The sequence below is a fragment of the Falco peregrinus genome, chromosome 2, assembly GCF_023634155.1.
Source record: "Falco peregrinus isolate bFalPer1 chromosome 2, bFalPer1.pri, whole genome shotgun sequence".
Classification (NCBI taxonomy): Eukaryota; Metazoa; Chordata; class Aves; order Falconiformes; family Falconidae; genus Falco; species Falco peregrinus.
The window spans coordinates 66,638,830-66,657,780 of NC_073722.1; the positions used below are offsets into that span (position 1 = coordinate 66,638,830).

The 18,951-nt window shown below is 43.6% G+C and overlaps 1 protein-coding gene across 3 annotated transcripts; it reads right to left on the reverse strand.

The window, feature by feature from the left end:
* Nucleotides 1-140: 140 nt before the first annotated feature.
* Nucleotides 141-18,330, reverse strand: FAM241A (family with sequence similarity 241 member A). Of its 3 annotated transcripts, XM_055797306.1 has the most exons (3): nucleotides 18,144-18,330; nucleotides 3,794-3,937; nucleotides 141-383 (listed from the first exon to the last, which is right to left on the reverse strand). In XM_055797306.1, exons 1-3 carry the CDS (start codon nucleotides 18,237-18,239, stop codon nucleotides 300-302), a joined length of 324 nt encoding a protein of 107 aa, XP_055653281.1. In that variant the 5' UTR covers nucleotides 18,240-18,330; the 3' UTR covers nucleotides 141-299. The 3 variants fall into 3 exon arrangements, with proteins under 3 accessions (XP_055653281.1, XP_055653280.1, XP_055653282.1); XM_055797305.1 differs by having other exon boundaries at nucleotides 141-3,937; nucleotides 18,144-18,322; XM_055797307.1 differs by lacking the exon at nucleotides 18,144-18,330 and adding an exon at nucleotides 12,244-12,737 and having other exon boundaries at nucleotides 141-3,937.
* Between the last annotated feature and the right edge of the window lie 621 nt (nucleotides 18,331-18,951).

Sequence of the window (18,951 nt, forward strand, 5' to 3'; positions counted from 1 at the left end):
CTTGTACTGCAGTTGTTTTTTGACTAGCTGCAAGTTAACTGACCTCAGTGGATATCTGAATGATGCCCCATTCCATCTGGGCCATGAAATTTTGAAAGGAGTCAAGTAACCTTGAACAAAGGACCACAAAGAATTCACAGTTCTCATTGATGGCAATTCTTTTTATTAGAAAGAATAACAAAGTGCTTTCCATAGGATTCATTTAATACAGAGTTGTTAAGAAATATTATTTTTCCTTTTCATATGGACAGGTTTGATGTGATGATTTTTCAGTGCAAACAGCATTCTCCAAGATTCTCCTACTTGTAGAGTTTCTTCTCTGTACACAGTAGTTCAAACATTTGTGCATTTGGTGGGTGTGAAACAGTACTGAAGAGTCCATCCTTTAAAAAACAAAGGTTATGTAAAAAGCTTTCGATATGTTACACTGACCAACAGGAATTATGTAATTTGTTTTTTAACACAGATTTAAGGGCCATAATTCCTTCATACAGCCCTACACACAGAAGCATAAAAGCACTTTCAGTTCTATCAAGAATAACGATCCTATATACCAATATAAATAACATTGCTAAAAACGTATCAATTTTTACCATATAGACAACAGTGAAATTGTCTTTTTTTTTTTTTTTTTTAATTAACCTTCTGCTTTTTAGCTAGGGACACCCTTTGAATGCTTGGTGCTTCTTCTGCCTTAGAACTATGTCTGGATGGAAGAAAGAACACAATACAAGGACTGTTTACCTATTCTCCCCCTTCACTTTTGGTACACATTTACAATCAGATTTTACACATATATGCACCATTTCACTGCATTCCATTTTCCACTCTCCACATCTGATTCTATCCTCCTTTTTTCCTTAACTCTGCTTTCCTGCAAATGACAGGGAGATACTATAGCAATAGCACAAAATTAGACAGATGATTTGGTGCAAATTCTTATCTATGTATGAAACCAAACAGGTGAGGGTTATCTTCCATACAACACATTATTTTTCTTTTTTCACTTTCAGTCAACCTAACTCCATTAGCAGGGATATTTTTTCAGGTTTTTTAAAATAAAAAAACTTCTATGAAGGACAAGATGTAATAAGTTACCCTTAAGAGAAACCATATAAAACATTCACTGTACACAATCTAAAAGAAGTCCAAAAGCTACCTTTCCCTAAAGTACATGTATACAAACATGAACATCAAAAGAACAACTGAAATGACTTCATGAATGAAACATAGTTATGCACATACTAAAAGGTTACAAGTATATAAACAGTGCCCTCACTGAACTTGTCGGTCACACCGTCGGTTCATTCCTTATGCACAGAGCAAAATCACCACTTCAGGGAAGTACTACATGCCATCTCACAGCACAGTGTCTTTACACAAGAGTACTAGTGCAACATGGATATCACAGAGACACTTTTTCCTACAGGATGAAAGGATGAGGACCTCTGAACAGTAATTTGATTGTGGGAAGAAAGGAAGGATTTTTATTTTTTTTTTAATGACAAGATGCTTTTGTAGTACAGCCCTTATACAGGAGAAGAATACACATAAACCCACCGTTATATCTATACAAATATGCAAAGGTGTAAACAGGTGTTCTGCTGTCTAAGGGACTTGAAACAAAACCAAAGTTTACCCCTAGGCACTTGGGAGTACAGAGCTCCTGCCTCTTTGAGTTCAGCCTGTACTTGCTGTTTGCTTTGGGACTTGCAGTTGTGAACAACAAACCCCTGCATCCAGGATCACCTTCTGTTGTCAAATGTTTCCCTGCCACCAGCGTTAACTATTTAACTAGGTGCCAATCACCACAGGTGCCATCTAAACACACAGGGGACCTCAGTCCCACCCCCCTGCCAGTTCAGCCGAGCCCCTTGGATCCACCAAAGTTGTATGAAGATCTGGAGAGGAGATCTGCTTAGCAGGTAACTGTGCATTCATTAGAAAAGCACAGACGTGTCCACAGATGGCATTTATGCACATAAAGACTTTAAAGGAGCTGCGCCTTCATGTTCACTGCCCTAAATAACAATTATTTCACTAATAGGAAAGTCTGTAAGGACTGGGGCCCAGGTCTGTAAGGAAATAGAGCCCAGCAACCAACACGATCCATGTAGGCATAAAATTGGCCTTGAGAATGCAGTTGCAGAACTGGGACCATAGAAACGCTCCCCTTATCCCCTTATCCAGAAAGTCTCTGGATAAAACAGCATTTTCAACTAATCTGCTGCTGGTCTCTGCTAGTATAAAAATTTTTAGGAAAAAAGTCACTGCAAAATGTGTAAGTAGTTTTCTGTAAATGTCACATTACATTTCTTTAAGTAAATGTATAATTTCATTTTACCACAGATGGAGTCAATTTTGCAATTTTCTTACGAAAAGTAATGTACAGCAAATATTAAATTGGTAGCCTATTTAGTAAAGATTATGTCTCATTTTACCGTTTTTCTTTAAATGAGCATTTTCAACTTGGAAATATTCGATACACCCGTGGTGTGGCTCCTGGGGAGCCAAAGTGAATTTTGCACTTACTCTTGAACGGATATATCCTATTCTCAGATTTGTGTTGCCCATGACATGCACCTATACATACACATTTTTGTTGCCTAGCATGGAAATGAATCAGTTAAGACTACTAAATAAAATGACCTCCGGATTTCAGCTCCATTCTTGCCTTTCAGGGGGAAACAGGTCTGATTTGCTTACATACGCAAAGCCTCCAGCTTGTCTTGGGTCCACACTGCAGCAAATTAGGGAAGCGTTAAGAGAGCTGGTCTGATACCTATCTGGTTGTTCAGACACTTCACACGCAAGCCAGAGGAAGCAGACAATATTCTAGCATTGCCGTCTGGAATGGCAACTCTCCAACACTGCAGCTGTAACTACCTACAAAGTCCATGAATTATACAAATATTTATCTTCAGAAGGAGGGCTGGGGGAAAGAGCAAGTATTAAAAAAAAAGAAAAATAGCAGTAGGAGCAGAGTACATTTCCAAAAACAAGGCAGAGTTACATTAGACCATTTGGCCAGTACAGGACTGTGATTCCTTCTAAACAACAGCTGAAGCCTTGTGTGAATTCACTGATATTAGTATAAAAGCATTTTGCTGGCATAGCTTGTTTCCTAGGGGAAAGCTTGCTAAAACTGTACTAATCAAAGATGCTTTTGTGCTGGGAAGTTGTATTCACCTTATGAACATTTAACATTGTAGGTTTGTTAGCAAACCTCTCTCATGCAGATTTAGCTTTTCAGCAAGAAGCCAGCAAATTATGCAGATTCAGGGAACAAACAGCACACAAACCCCACCCAACAGTGAAACAGGACACTCGCATCAAGTGTCCTCTTAAAACCAGACAGGAAATTTTCATGATACAAAGCAAGAACACTGGAGGAGCGGGGAGGAACAAAAAGCCAGTCCTTGGACTAAGGCCCCAAGAATGCAGAAAACAGTATATTGGACACCATTATATTACAAACACCTCCTTTTTTGCCCTTCGAAGATGTAGTAGGGCACTGCTGACTTTGCTTACAATGCATAATTTTAGTCCCCCTCACCCCAAATGTTGGAAGTTCAGTGAAATGCAATTTGAAGCATCGCAGCTTTTGATATGCCACCCATTTACTTAAATATAAATCCACTGACATAGTGACAGAGTTGAGAGAGATAATCTAAACAGCATCTATAAAATTTTACTGTTGTACATAAATAATGACAAGGCACAGAACAGCAACCAGTCCAAGAGCTTGTAGGCCAAGAAACCAGAGCATAACCCAGAAGAATATAATTATTACAGGTTCTACTATCCGTTCTCCAAAGTACATCCTTGTGAAGCCTATTCTGATAAGGCTTTTGTTTAGTTCACCAAAGAGAGTCCCCATCTTTTTGTAGTCATCTATTACAGGTTCTGCTGTGTGGTTTCTTTGTGCTTGCTGGACCTGTGGACAGAAGACAATTATTAGGAAATAGGTTGTACAATCAGTTCTTCTTACTGTGATTCTGAACAAGTCTCAGCTGTTTCTATTTGAACGTGTAAAACTAAGATATACATGCAATAAAGCTATCCCTTAAATCAAGAAATTGACAGTGTTACATAGCTTGTGACTTTGGTACAATGTTAAGGATGACATCCACTTGTCCAAACCTGGGACATGTCAAGTGATACTACAAACATATGACAGACACCCTGCTTCTCCTCCAGATGTCACGCTAGAGGGGTAAAGCCCTCCTGTAGCGTCATACATCTCACCTGTCTGTGCAACAGGGATGTCAGGGCAAACAAAATGGAATTAGTTGCCTGTAATTCAGGGAGGGGATCTGACCGAAGTAGCCTTGTTCTAAATTATTTTCAGAATATCTTCAGAACCACAAGAATGATACAAAACTATTAAGCATGAACTATAAAATATTTCACACCAAAGCACAGGGAACTGAAGGGGTACTATCACCACTGAAAAAGGGCACTGGATTTGACCAGGAAGAAGGCAAACATCTATCTCAATGTCAGCACAGAAAGGTGTGACGGCAATGCAGAGGAAGACAGACTCAAGGATGGCACAGATGCAAAGTGATGGTACAAAACAGCAAAGGGGAGAGGAAACAAGTTCTGCAGTTTTCCCAAAAAGAAAAGTGGTGGGGCAGATGCATAGGAAGGCAGAAGCACATCTTTAAATGAAGATGCAATGCTTAAATATCACTGCAGAAAACACGTGTCTGTTTCAACATGTAAATTGCAACTAGATTAGAGTTTGAAATCTCGTCTCTCCTTCCCCAGTGTCCAGAGATCCTTTGCACAAAACCTTATTGCCTTGTGTTTGGGTATGACAGGGCGAACATGCTTTCAAGATGATGGGTGTGAGTTTTCTAACCCTTCCATTAGGCAGCAATGAAAACACATGCAGCAGGTACTCATCAATGTTTCAGTCAGCTGATCAACAAGTCCAACAAATTGCCCACAAACAATATGGGCAATTAGTCTACTCCTGGATTCAAAGCAAACATGTATCTTCAGTTCCATCTTCAAGGACGAAAGCTATTCTGTGTCCCTGGCTGCATGGTATGGTCTTCGTGGAGAAACAGAAATTCCCTCCCATAGCAGTGCCTGGCTCTCCATTAGAGAGCAAGGAATAAAGTGAATTCCCATTCCCACAGAAAACCATCCAGCAAAGGCCAAAGGAAGCCAGTATTTTTTTCTAGGCCAGACTTTAGGCCATGATGCATAACCTTCTGACTGAATAAAGATTGGGTAAAGCACCACAGCTGCTACTGACCACCCCCCCACCCCCAACAAAACCCCGACAGTCCCTCAGCTGTGTGCACTTGGGTATTTTATTTGCTTATTCATAAAGACTTTGGTTTAAGCTTCAGTCCTGAATCCCAGAGAGGGAGGGGTGCAGGCAAGCTAAAAACTAATGAATACTGTGTTCAATTTTTCTGCAGCTCTACAGAAGAGCCTGAACATAGAGAACACAGTATTTGAGGTTATGTACTGACACCCAAAGCCTTGTCTCTTTCCAGCTCACTTCTCAGGCCCAGGTTGTTTTCTCCCTCCCGCTGGATATGAAAACCCCAGTTCTCAGCATTTTGGCTTTATCGACTCCTCATTAATTCCAACATTTCAAGATTAGTCTTTTCAAGAATGGCAGTGCAGGGGGCTTGCCAACCCAGGAACACAATGTTATTACAGGAACTCTCATGTCTCTATTCTCAAAGAGCACAGGGAGACAAACTATTAGTCTACATGGTACATTGATCAAAACAATTAGGGAAAAGAGAAAGGACGTGCTGGGAAGATGTCTGGGTTTCAGCTGGGATAGAGTTAATTTTCTTCTTAGTAGCTGGGGCAGTGCTGTGGTTTGGATTTGGTGTAAGAACAATGGTTGTTGCTGGGTGATGTTTATACTGTGTCAAGGACTTTCCAGTTTCTCTGGCCCTGTCAGCCAGAGGACTGGAGGGGCACGGGGAACTGGGAGGGGACACAGCCAGGACAGCTGACCCAAACTAGCCAAAGGGATATTCCATACCATATGGTGTCACGCTGAGCACATATAAGCTGGGGGAAGAAGGAGGAAGGGGGGACATTTGGAGTAATGGCATTTGTCTTCCTGAGTAACCATTACACGTGATGGAGCCCTGCTTCCCTGGGGATGGCTGAGCACCTGCCTGCCCGTGGGAAGCAAGCAATGAATGAATTCCTTGTTTTGCTTTGCTTCTGTGCGTGGCTTTTGCTTTACCTATTAAACTGTCTTTATCTCAACCTACGGGTTTTCTCACTTTCACTCTTCTGGTTCCCTCTGCCATCCCACTGTGGGGCGAGTGAGCGAGTGGCTGCACAGTGCCTGGTTGCCAGTGGGCGTTAAGCCACCACAGAAGGGAAAATATTATTTGCTTCCTGCATGCAGAGACCACAGGGAACATGGGCCTACGGGGCAATGACGGAGATCAGAGCGCAGCTCCCATCAAGTGGTGCAGAGACCGCTTCAGAGCGAAACAGTTAATGTGTGCAGAAGTCACTACATTCTCTAGCAAAGTAGCTTAGGCTTTGAGCCAGTGGCCAGTGCAAAGAGAAGTGGAAAACAAATGAATCACTTTTTTGCCTCTGGATTATTAATGGCACTCAGCAACGTCCTGAAGCCTTTGCACAGAGCAAGTAGAGTACAGCGCTGGCAAGGAAGCCACCAGCAGGCACATGTCCACAAGCTCTGTCTCACCAGCTAGGCACAGGTAACTGCACATACCCACACCGACAGCCTCTCTCCTGGTACGAGGCAGCTGTAGGACACGGGACTCCCCTAGAGCCCCGTGTTCTGCTTTGATGAGCTAACAGCCAGAAGTTGCACACAGCCTCTTAAGCAGGGTACAGAGTACATTCCACCTTACTTAGGCTGTCCAGGTCTTTTTTTAATTTTTTTTAAGCAAGACTTTCTCTCACCCTCCTTTTCACAAACAAGGGTAGATTCATGAATTCCTACAGTGATTACACAAAGCAAACTTCTAGGCAGGGAGACTGACAAGTGTGTATTTAATTACAAAACGTGTCAAGTTATTTTTCCAAATATTTTCAAAAGCTTACAAAACCTTTCAGAATGATCATGGAAATTCTCAAAACTTCAAAGTCTCCTTCAGTTAATTCAGGCTGAGTGTATCTTGCTTCAGGCAACCCAGCAAAAAACAAGTGAAGCTGAAAACAGATGATCAGCTGTACAACACAGATGGCATATTTTTCTTTACTATTGCATAATATTTCACATGCTGGACAAATACGTTTCTTCAGAGGTGTAGCTAAAATGTAAATATTAGGGCAAACATCAGTAATGTTACTATACTCCAAATTGCTAAAAAATATTAAATAAGTTTAACATAGCAGCAGAAGTTCTCTTACTAATTTTCAGAGTGAGAGTAAAACAGCATACAGTCCCACATATGCGCCAATAGCTCTCAAACCACATCCTTGGAACAATTTTTTATTTTTTTTTCCCCCAAAGCACTTTTCTAAACATTTTTAGGAATTGGCTGTCTTCAGCAAGCACACAGTTCCCAGCTGACTCGGAATTTCCATAGGGTTATTTTCATACTGAATCTTGCTGAATCAGCCTCAAGCTAGACAGACACTACCGCTAACAGAGAAACACAGAAAGAGAAATGCACCCATTATGAGCAGCGCGCTCCACCCCCCCAACAAAACTGAGCTTCTACATCCAAAAGCAAAAGAAGTTTCTGTTTCAAAGTTGCTGATTTTAAGAACCAACAACCCAGCCTTGGCTTCGTAACCTTTGAGAATATTTTGTGTATCACAGGGGAGTGGAGGATTTTCTTTACCTGCACCAGCCCCAGAGAAAGCATGCTCTCAAGGCCTTTACAGCAGCTCTGCTCCTCATAGCTAACACATAGTATGCAGGGGGCACCCCCAGACATCATTTGCCACAATGCAGGAGGGAATGTAAGAGGTCTACTCCACCTGCAGTGATTTGTTTCCCTTTCCTCACTCTTAGAAAGACAGGAGCAATGAAGAAATGCAGAGGCACCAGGGGAACAGAAGTGCAGCCAGGGATCTAGCATGGATATAGATGGATGCATGCCCAAAATGCCTCCCAAAAAGAGAGGCACAACAGTATTGTCTCCCCAACTTCTCTCCCCTCCTTCCTCCAACTGGCTGAAAGACACTCACCAAATACACACATATGGGATTATTCCTGAAGGGGAAAGGAGAATAGGGCTTTCCCATGTGAATGAAGCTAAAACAAAAAAAATACTAGAAATGCCGATTGCATTTGTTTCCTAACCTAATGTTTCTTATCAAATTGCTATAATGAATTGCTCCTTACTCTAACTTAAATTAATTTTACAGCTAAGTGACTTTATTTTAGACATACTGGGATCATCAACATCCTTAAAGCAAACTACACTAGCAGATTCCTTTACACAAATATACAACCACTGTGTATTGCTTCATTGCCTCAAACTCCTTTTCATTTTATATTCCTTAAATGCTTTCATACAGGTTTTGTTGGGTTGGTTTTTTTTTTTTTTCGTTTGAAAAATATTTCATATAATCATAGTATAGTTTGGTTTGGAAAGGACCTTTGAAGCCCATCTAGTCCACTGCCCCTGCAATAAGAAGGGACATCTTCAACTAGATCAGGTTGTTCAGAGCCCTGTCCAGCCTGACTCTGAATGTTTCCAGGGATGGGGCATCTACCACCTCCCTGGGCAACATGTTCCAGTGTTTCATGACCCTTATCGTAAAAAATTTTCTTCCTTATATCTACCTGTCTGAATCTACCCTCTTTAAGCTTAAAACCATTACCCCTTGTTCTACTGCATCAGGCCCTACTAAGAAGTTTGTCCCCATCTTTGTTATAAGCCCCCTTTAAGTACTGGAAGGCTGCTGTAAGGTCCCCCCTTCCATTCTCCAGGCTGAACAGCCCCAACCCTCTCAGCCTGTGGTCATAGGAGAGGCGCTCCAGCCCCCGATCATTTTTGTGGCCCTCCTCTGGACCCGCTCCAACAGGTCCATGTCTTCCCTGTGCTGAGGACTCCGGAGCTGGTTGCAGCACATATTCATACTCCATTTCATATTTGGTTTCTATTTTTTACTTTAAATTATTTTAAATCAGAAATAGAGTTATCATCTGGAACAGAAGGGAAAGTGTCTGTCCTGTTGCTCAGCATGTAAGGCACAAACAATGTTTTTCACAAGTCTACTGCAGTACCTGAAGGTTCCCATCAAGCACCCAGTTTTCTCTTGTCTTTTCAGATGTTCGGTGTTACAAAATTTCCCTCCCTATCCAAAATGGCCTATTTTCATCCCCAAAGCTGTTGTTAGTCTGCTGTCTCCTGCCACTTACTGGCAGGAAGTCTGAATTTGGAGATCCAAACTGTAAAAAACTTTACTATGGACACTTTGTAACCAGATTTACCCAGCTGTTAGGGCCAAACGGCTTAGGGGCTGGGAGGCTGTAAGGAGAACCATGACGTGCCCTCTCAGTTGCAGAATGCCATGAAAGGAACTTTTTTCAAAATTAAAGTCTCTGAGGAGGTCGCAGAGGAGGTACTAAGCACAAGTTCTGTCTACTTCCAGCACAGCTGGTGCTCCTACATCCCTGAAGTGCTTCTGAAAAAAAAAATATCTCCCATGTAATTGAACGTTTTCCTGGACTAGCTTTAAAACAACAGAGAAAGTAAAAACAACCTACTGAACCTACCGAATAACCAGCTGTGGCTTTACCAGTTACATTTGTCATCAACATAACACACAAAATTACACGTGTTCTGATCACTAACTACCCTGGCTTATGGCAAACTTCCACCACACTCATCAAACTCACTGCTGCCTAAATTCAGGAAAGCACACTTAAGTCAGAAGCAGAGGCCACTACACACCAGTCTGACAGCAGGAACTTTTTCTTCCTTACTCCCTTCCCATCAAGGGTGTTTTGACCACACAGAGAAACACGAGATCCCATCAGAACACACCCCCTCAAAGAAACCATCTTTGCAATTATTCATATGCTCACCAGGAGAGACGGATAAAGTTAGCAGTCATTTAAGGCTGATCTCTGTCTGCACCTCACAGGTATAATGCAGCCAGTTCAAGGTCTTTTCCCCTCAGATGTCTGGAAGCACACAGTTCCTGCCCCTCCCCATTTGCAGATCACGCCGAATAACCACCAAGCTCTTGGAGGATACAGAATACAAATGGATCCAAATGGGACACAAACCTACCCAACACACTTGGGAGGTCATTTTCCTGTGGCTAATCAAAGAGAGCATGGAAACACAGATTCAGCATTTCTTTTTTCTGCTATCAGTGATGTTAGCTCACTGAAGGACAGTATCAATGATGTCCTTGTACAGCACCACCAACAAGCTCTGCCTGGAAGTCCCTGCAGCTTCTCCCAAGGATCACCACTGCAGCACTTTCCTCAGCAAGTGATGGAGCCCAGTGCCCATGCTCAGGGCACCCCACACTTGCTGGATGTGGCAGATTTGCTGGCCATGTGTAGATCACATGTGACAAACTACTTCAACATCTGTGTGCTCAGGGCTGCCACCCCTGCCAGAACAAACTGGGTCTTCGAGGGCTCGTCCCTGGAAAGAAGGAAGTGGTCTGAAAGAGATACCCAAGCTGCTCCAGTGGCTGCAGCTGGTGCCTTCTGCCAGCCTCCTGGAAGAAAGACAGCCCTGCTTCATCACACACCCCTCTGCCACAAGGCTAGTGTGATGGGTGAGGTGGTACGGGGCCACCAGGAAAGGCAGCATTGGGTTGGATGAATTGTCTGAGGGGATCACAAACTGAATGGCTCTAAAGTGACCGCAATGATTCTCAGTCATGTAACCTCACCACTGCACTTGCTGAGAGGAGAACAGGTGTAGTTACGGTCTTGCCTTCCAGGTATTTCATCTGCTGAAGCAGCAGCTTGGTCCAGCATTTTCCACTCATAGCCTAAGGATCTTGAGATCTTTAGTTTGGGAATTTTTTGTGTGTGTGGAAAAAAAATCTGACTTGAATGAAATAATTGGATGAAGTTCAACAGCCTTCGTTCTGTGGGAGGAGGGAATGGATGAACATAAGGAACCTGCTCCACCTAAAGATTCCAGATGTTTTGTTAAAAAATAAACCAAACAAATTCCATTCAACTACTCTGAAGATACAAGATCTTTCAAAACAAACTAAATAACATCCCTCTTCCTATTTTTCATGAGTAATGAACTGAAGAAACCCCAATAGTCTTCTGTTGCTCAAACAACTTGAAAAATTCCTGCCCTGCACTCAACAACAGCACCAGGCTGCGTATAAGTCTATCAGTTTCTCTTTTATTGCATCAGCTGCCCAAAAGGGTATTACATAAATGTGAACTCCAGCAATGATTCCAATCCAATGAAAGTCCAATGACTGGGAAAATAATTGCTTTCCCTGTAAAAACTTGTGATTTTACAGTTGAAAATATGCTGCTAGGCAAAGGCAACAAAGAGAGAGGGGAGTAGGAAAAAGGTATCCACAAAGTTAATCTCAAGCAGCAGCATCTCCAAATAGTTTGTAACATGCCTCTGATCGCAATCAGTCACATTTACAGTTATAAAAGAAAGATAAAAAGATAGCATATTTAAGAGAATTATTTCTACATTAGATGGAAAAAAACCCCTTTTGAGATAAGCAGCAAAGACATGTTTAACAACACGTGAATGAGATGTTAAAAAAAGTGTAATAAGGAAATGCAGGGATATCATGTTTACATACCCACCTGCATGTTCCTTTTTTTCAAGTAACAGGTTTCCTCTGCAGTATGTAACTGCTCACAATCTATTTTACTCCAGTCATGGTTATTTTTACTCCAGGGAACCAGTGGTGTGTCTAACAGCTGAAGCCCATAGACACTTGAATGTCCAAAAAAGCCACTGAGATGTGACTTTAGGAATATGCTTAGTTATTGAAAAATACTCCTGTATTTTTGAAAGCTGGAACATGAATGTTTGTTCAGAAGACATCTGAACTCACAAAGTCATCTCTTTCTAGAGGATGCCAAAACTGAAAATACTTCAAGCTCAATCTTACCGAAAAACATGAGAAGAAAGTAAGCAGCTAACAGAGACTGGGATGGAAGAAACCACAGGCTCCCTCCCCTCCAAAGCAAGAGACCAGCTTCCGCTGGGTGCAGGCGGGTACACATGCCAGCCAACACCCAGCTACAGATACCGGGTAGTTAGGTAGCCAGCAATGTTAAGTCCCGGACAAATGAATTACCCAGTCTTGCCGGTACTCAGCCATCTGACCGCCCAGTGTGTTGCCCCGGACAGGCTTCGGAGGTTTGCAGAAAATGGCACGTTCCCAGGTTGTGGCCTCCTCTTCCTCCCAACCACAGCCTCCCCCCACTGCCGGGCACCAGCATGAAACCCTACGATGCACGGGTCTGCCAGGCGCAGGCTTGCTGCCGCCGCCTCCTCCTCCACACAGGCAGACTAGGCAGTTTCGTTACTAGTAACACCTGGCACGTGACCAGGGTTTCACCCTCCTTTCTCATCCTTAAAAAGATTTCTTCTGTTTAGTTAAAGGAAGTAAAATTTGCCCAAGATGGGCAAATAATTTTAGTGGAAATGTTTCTGATTTTCTTCCTCTTCTACTGTAGCAGGAAGAGAATGGTATCCCTTTGCATCCCTTGCTAGCATGAAACTAACAATTAGTATTTGACCTTGTAAATGTAAGCAGTAATAAGATCTTGATACTTGACCAACAGACTATTAAGACAACAAAATTAATTTTAACTTTCTGGGAGGAAAAAAAAATATTAATTTCTCTAGGCTAATTTTAATCTGATATTTAAATATGAAAAGATTAATAGATTAGGAAATGAGAGAAAAAAAATCATACCTCACTTCCAGATGAAAAACAAGACAAATGAAAATTAAGTTTAACTTGTTCCTCTGGGGAAAAAAGCGCAAATGCATGAAAACTAGAAAAATCCTGAATACCAAAAGTACTTTACAACAGCTACCAACAAAAGTGACATACTTAGAGGGAGTTTAAATAAAAAATTGTTAAACAAAGATTGGGTTAACCTTCATTGAACAGCAAGAATCTAGACACCATTTATAAAATAGAAAGACGTTTCTATAGAAACAAGCAATAACATACGAAAAGCGAGTGCACCGATTCCTTTTAGTCAACTTTTATGGCAACAAGTTTAGGATCAACAGCTGCTGGAACAAACTATGAAATACCAGGAGTGGGTTTGCGTTAAGGAGGTGAAAAGGCTTTTCCAGATACTAAACTTGTGCATGTGCAAAGCAGAGAAGGCTTCAGGAGCAATAGAAGCTTCCCTCGATAAATCGTGTTTGTAGTCCCATAATTTCAGGAGTAAATTTCCCCACTGATACAGCACCAGATGAGAAAGTGTCACAGACAGGAACCCAGCATGGCAGGGTCTGAGGGAGAGGAAACCTGCCTGCCCCCATGTTAAGATCTGCTGCCTCTCTCCCCCATTTTAGGCTGCTGTTTACACTCATACTTAGGCTCCTACTACTGTCCCTGTAACTTGATCCCATCCATGCTGCAATTTTACACAGAGACTCGATCAAAAGCAATTTTTAATCCATCTCTTCCTTACACCTGCAACATTTAATTTCCACAGGATTTTGTTTATCAAGGTTCCCCCACTAAAATTTGTCAGCTTGACCCAGCAAAAGGCTTGCAAACCAATGCACATCCAGTGGTATCAATGCCCTGGCTTGCTGAAAAGCACAGCTGTTAATTTTGCCTTTTAAGGAGAAGAAATTTCTATTCACTTCTATCTCCAGAATACTTTTTTTTTTCCCTTAAGAAAACTGGATCTTCACATTATTCAAGCAGAGCATGCTATCTTATCTATTTTAGGTGCTACAGTTATATCTGAAGGATTTTCTGTTAGTTTGTTTTTCTTCAAATGCTGTCAAGCCTCAGAAAACCCACTAATGCTTTTTAGAAAGTTATTATCACGTATTATTTTGTAGCTATGAACCTCTGCAGCAGAGTTAAATTACTTGTAGAGCCAGAACAAATTTGGGATTAAGCTCTCCTTGTCAGGTATTACTATTTTGAGTTCGGAAGCAAATTCCAACAACTGCAAGCAGGAGAAACCTACAATTTTCATATTATCTCAGTGTGGAATAAATTAGAAATAGATGTCTAGCCTTAGGCACCACAGTTTCCACACACACACATTTACTTTAAAACATTCTTGGCCTCTACTGACTTACGATTGCAATGATACCCTTCCAGGCAACGCAGCACACATCCATCCTAGTCAAATGAACAATGAAATTTACATGAGGGATATCACAAGACTGTTGATATTATCCTCTAGTTTTGTTTCTGCTCATTCTTTCCATGCTGAGGAAATACTAGAGATATTGGGAACTTACTCAAAAAGTTCAAGACTTGAACTTAGTTAAGACACTCATGCCTCTTCAACATAATTCTCAATGGGAAGCACCAAAACCCTTTTGTAATAGCTCCTCTAAATGTGAACCCATGTATTAGACTATAAAATACTCCACTTATAGAGATAAAACACTGTTCACAATAATAATTAAACATCCCAAAGTGTTACAAAATCAGGTTAATGAAGAGGTGATTGTCTAAACTAATTTACCTACTTGCGAATGCGTGTATTGTGTATTAACTCTGCATTTAGACATTTTCTATGAGAAGCGTTGGTTTTAGCTTAGCTGTGGGACAGCACTTTGGATTCTGCGTATCGTAAACCAGCACGACGTGGAGATCCTGGCCTCACTGAAGCAACTGGGAATTTTGCCACTGCCTTCGACTTAGATTACAAGAGACTAAAACTCATTATTGCCCAGACAGACAATCTTCGGTACAGAAGACAGCCACATGCCACAGCTTTCAGGAACTCTGTCCACTGTAACACAGCTTGGCTTCCAAGTCCCTATGGATGGGCCGAGTGTTGTGACTCTTGCTAATACTACTGTAATTGTAAAACATGCCCTACTGTAACGCAGCACTTTTGCCTCACCTTTTATTATCACACACTCGCATGCATTCCACCTTTCTATTCTTATTTCATGGTTTAATTTATAGGTGTTGATGAGATTTAGGCTCTAGTAATATAACAAAGGCTAACCTATTTTAGAAAGTGGGTTAAGGAAAGAGATTTGAGGTCCTTAACTCTAGCAATGTTGAAAAAACGTGACAACTTGTGTGTCTGACCAATAACTATCAACAGTTAGGGAAAAAAATGTTAACTCACAGGGTGAAGCAGCAACCCCCTCCCATGGCTTCAGGAGCAGCTGAATCTTTTGGTGCCTTCATATACCACTTCTGACCACCAGCAACGCAATGCAGGAGAGGCGGAAGAAACTACCCAAGTTCTGCAGTGCTTTGAAGACTAAAGTAAGTGTAATTATTCTCACCTTTGCATGCAAACCTACAAAGGATATTAATCACATTAATATCCAGTTCAGCTTTTAAATCTAATCACTGAACTAAGTAATTCTACAGTCTATTGCAATAATGAATTCCAAAGGCTATATATTTATTAACATATCCTTCTCCTAAAAATGTACCTGTCAGTAATTTCATTATGCATGTCCTTGCTGACATAATAATAAGCTTCAATATAAAATTAAAGCCGGAGGGTTTGGAATTAAATAAATAGATTTATTTCCTACAGAGTACTTGCTTAAAAAAAATAATTAAAGAGTGCATACATTATTATTAGAGGTCCTACTTGTTAGGAAGGTATTCTTTTAGCATTATATTACTAGGTATGATCTTACACAAACCGAGTTTATTTTAGAGGAAAGGGGGAAAAAGCAAATCACACCCAGGCTACCAGCCCCAGACCCTCACCTGAAAAAAACTCAAAAAAGGCCAAAGTATTTGCTCTCACACAGGCTTTACTTTACCCAAGTTGAGAGAAGTGAGAATTTACACCATTGTTCCCTTAACAGTGCAAACACGCTCAGCAAACACAGCAACAACAACGAGGCCTCCATTGAGGGACTCCAGGTAAGGACCCAGCATGGAAACAAGATCCCTGCCTGCTGGAATAGCAGCGTTCACTAACAGCCTCTCCATGAGAGCAGAAAGGGTAGGGGGAACCAATTATTTTCAGACAAATCCGGACACATTCATGAAAACAAAAAAGTGACAGCACATGACTAGGCTTGATGGCCCAGGAGCCCCTCCAAATCAAGCCACATGTTTGTGCTTCTCTTGACCAAGAGAACCTGGGACTTTCTGTCAAAGTTTGCAGCAAGCGTACATACCACTAACTCCTCACCTAGCTTTAGTCCTCCCTACATGTAAAAATAGAATACTCCTATTTATTTATCAAATTGTAATTATTTTTACTGTTATTTTATACAATGTTCACATTCTCTACATAATTAAAGGCAACTGATGTTCCTTATTTCCAAATCTAGTTTATTATTTGTCCAGATGCTGGCACCTCGGTATGCAGAAAAAATACTCCACATAACAGCAGTGAAACATTTCCAGCAAACAGGAAATATTTTCTCTTTCTTCCTCACCACCTATTTAAAAATTCTGCCTTGCTATCCTAATGTTATGCCCCAGCTTGTCAGAAAGGGCCACAATCACTACCTGTGCTTGAGAAAAGTGGGAAGAGTTTCTCAGCCAAGTGTGCCTGTGGCTACCCAAGCAATACCTGTAGCAACTTCATTTTGAAATGCGTTTAGGCAAGATTGGAAAGCTGGTATGTTAGTGGTTACAGGTTAGGTAGTTACAGCACACCCCACACCCCGAAACCACACCGCCAGGCTCCTCACCCAGCCGGCAGCGGCAATCTGGGGGGTGCTCCCTCCTTAGCAAGGAGTTACAACCAGTTCCAGAGCAGTAACATCCGAGGTGGTCTGATGCAACTTTTTAACCTCTCTGAAATTTTCAGAGTAGACAGCTGTCAGAACCAGCAAATGTTTCTGATTCTCCTCCTGCAATAACCTGCAGGAGGGCTTGTGGACGCACCAAGGGGAACTGCTGTGCCTCTCAGCACATCTGGCCTTACCCTACATTCACGCACCTGCCCTGCTCTGCTCCATTTTTCTAGAGAAAGGGACAAGGAAGATGCACTGACTTACATAAACGGTCACTGAGCGAATTCTCAAGTACCAGGCACCTCTCAGCAGTGGCCTGCTTTTAGCTGCAACATCAGGGAAGTACTACCAGACGCTTTCAAACACTAAACTCTTCTGGCTATGAAAGGGCACCCTTATGGTTAAGCGAAGTCAGGACCATCTTACAAGAATTTTCAACAGAAATGATTAACAAATGAAGCTGGAAAGTACTTCGGGATGTACTCCAGCAGCTGTTTGCCCCCCTGCAATTATCAGCGCTAGTGCAATTCTCCTACTTAACCACCCAAGGCATTCAGAGCAGATGATTACATTAAAGTATCGAATATGAAAAGGTTGTGTTCTTTTGGTCTTTAAATGAGACATCAATAAAGGTGCATTTAAGAACACTGCCTTTGTCTAAGCACCGGGACAATACCGTCTGCAAAACAAAGAGTGCGTGGAAAGCCATTTTACAACTAACAATAGGGAAACCTTTCATTTCCTAAACGAAAAGCCCACTTCCATCCAACATGCCATAAAAATGCATGCCCTGAAGAAAGCAGACAAGTCAAAAAATGAGTCGATATTCTTCGCCAATTACAACACGTTCTGTTTCGTAAGTAACAGAGAGATGGAAGGCTTGAAACATTTAAGTGAACAAATCTTTAACAGAAAGACTGAGAAGTGAAGTACTGGGGAATTCCGGGGATGGCAGCAGCACCCCAATCCTCTCCAGCGAGATGCTCGCACGTGGGTGCCGTGCGGGGACCACCCCTGCACATCTGCTCCCACCCTCTGCCACGCGGACTACGCGGCTCGAAGGGAGACAGACCGGGGGACACCGAGGCCGGGGACACCCCGCCCCCCGCGGGGCAGCCCCACGCAGCCCGGCTGGGTTGCGTAAGCCCCACCGCAGCGGAGCGGCTCGCCCCGCCGCCGGGCTGTAAGGGCTGTAACGGCGGTGCACGGGGGACGAACCGAAAGGCGCTTACGGTTTCCCCTCGCCTGACGCCGGGGGCAGCCCCGAAGCCGCGGCCCGCCCTCCCGGACCTCTTACCCGCTGGCACCCACCTGCTCCTCAGGGCGCCGCCGGTGCCGGGCGGCCGCCGCCCCCGCTTCCCGCTCGGATTCGCCGAGCGGCGGCAGCAGCTCCGCCGCCGAGCCCATGGCCGCTCCGCGCCGAGCGGAGCCCCACGCTCCCCGCCGCTGCCGCCGGGCGGGGCGGGACCGTCACGGGGTGCGGGGGAGCGGCGGGAGGGCGGCGCCGCGGGGAGCGAGGGGCGGCCCCTGGCACCGGCCCGGCGGCGGGGTGCGGGAAGGGGCCGCCCGCTGCTGGGTCCCGCCTCGGGCGGCAGCGGCCGCGGGCCTTCGGGAGCGGGGTCGCTCGCTGCGCGCTGAGGCGGAATAAAAACCAACCCCCACAGCCCCGCTTCCATTTCCCAAGCTTGTATTAAACCCGGGTGTCCGTAAAGCGTTAATTTTAGCAGCGCTGCTTGTTGGCGTGTCTCCGGGGAGGAATGCCCGAGCGGCTGCCTCCTGGCAGCGGGCGGCGGCACTAGCCGCCCTCCCCCAGAGGAAAGCGCTGGCCTTGCTCTTCCGAGGCGGCTGAATCCGGCCCTTCCTCTCTGAGGCGAGCTAACACAGTGAGGGAGAAGGAAAGCAACGGCAAGGCCAGAAGATAAGCCTTGGTGCCCAGCAAAGCTCAGGCGGGTACGGGGCACTGAGGACGTGCCGCCGCCCGGGCGTGCCGTGCTCCCGACACCGGCCGCGCCGCTGCCCGCCCGCCCCCCTGCAACGCCGCAGGGGCCGGCGGCCTGGAAGTGCCCCTGGATCTCGACAAGTGGCGTTCGCGAGCTGCGGCGGCACCGCTGGTGGCATC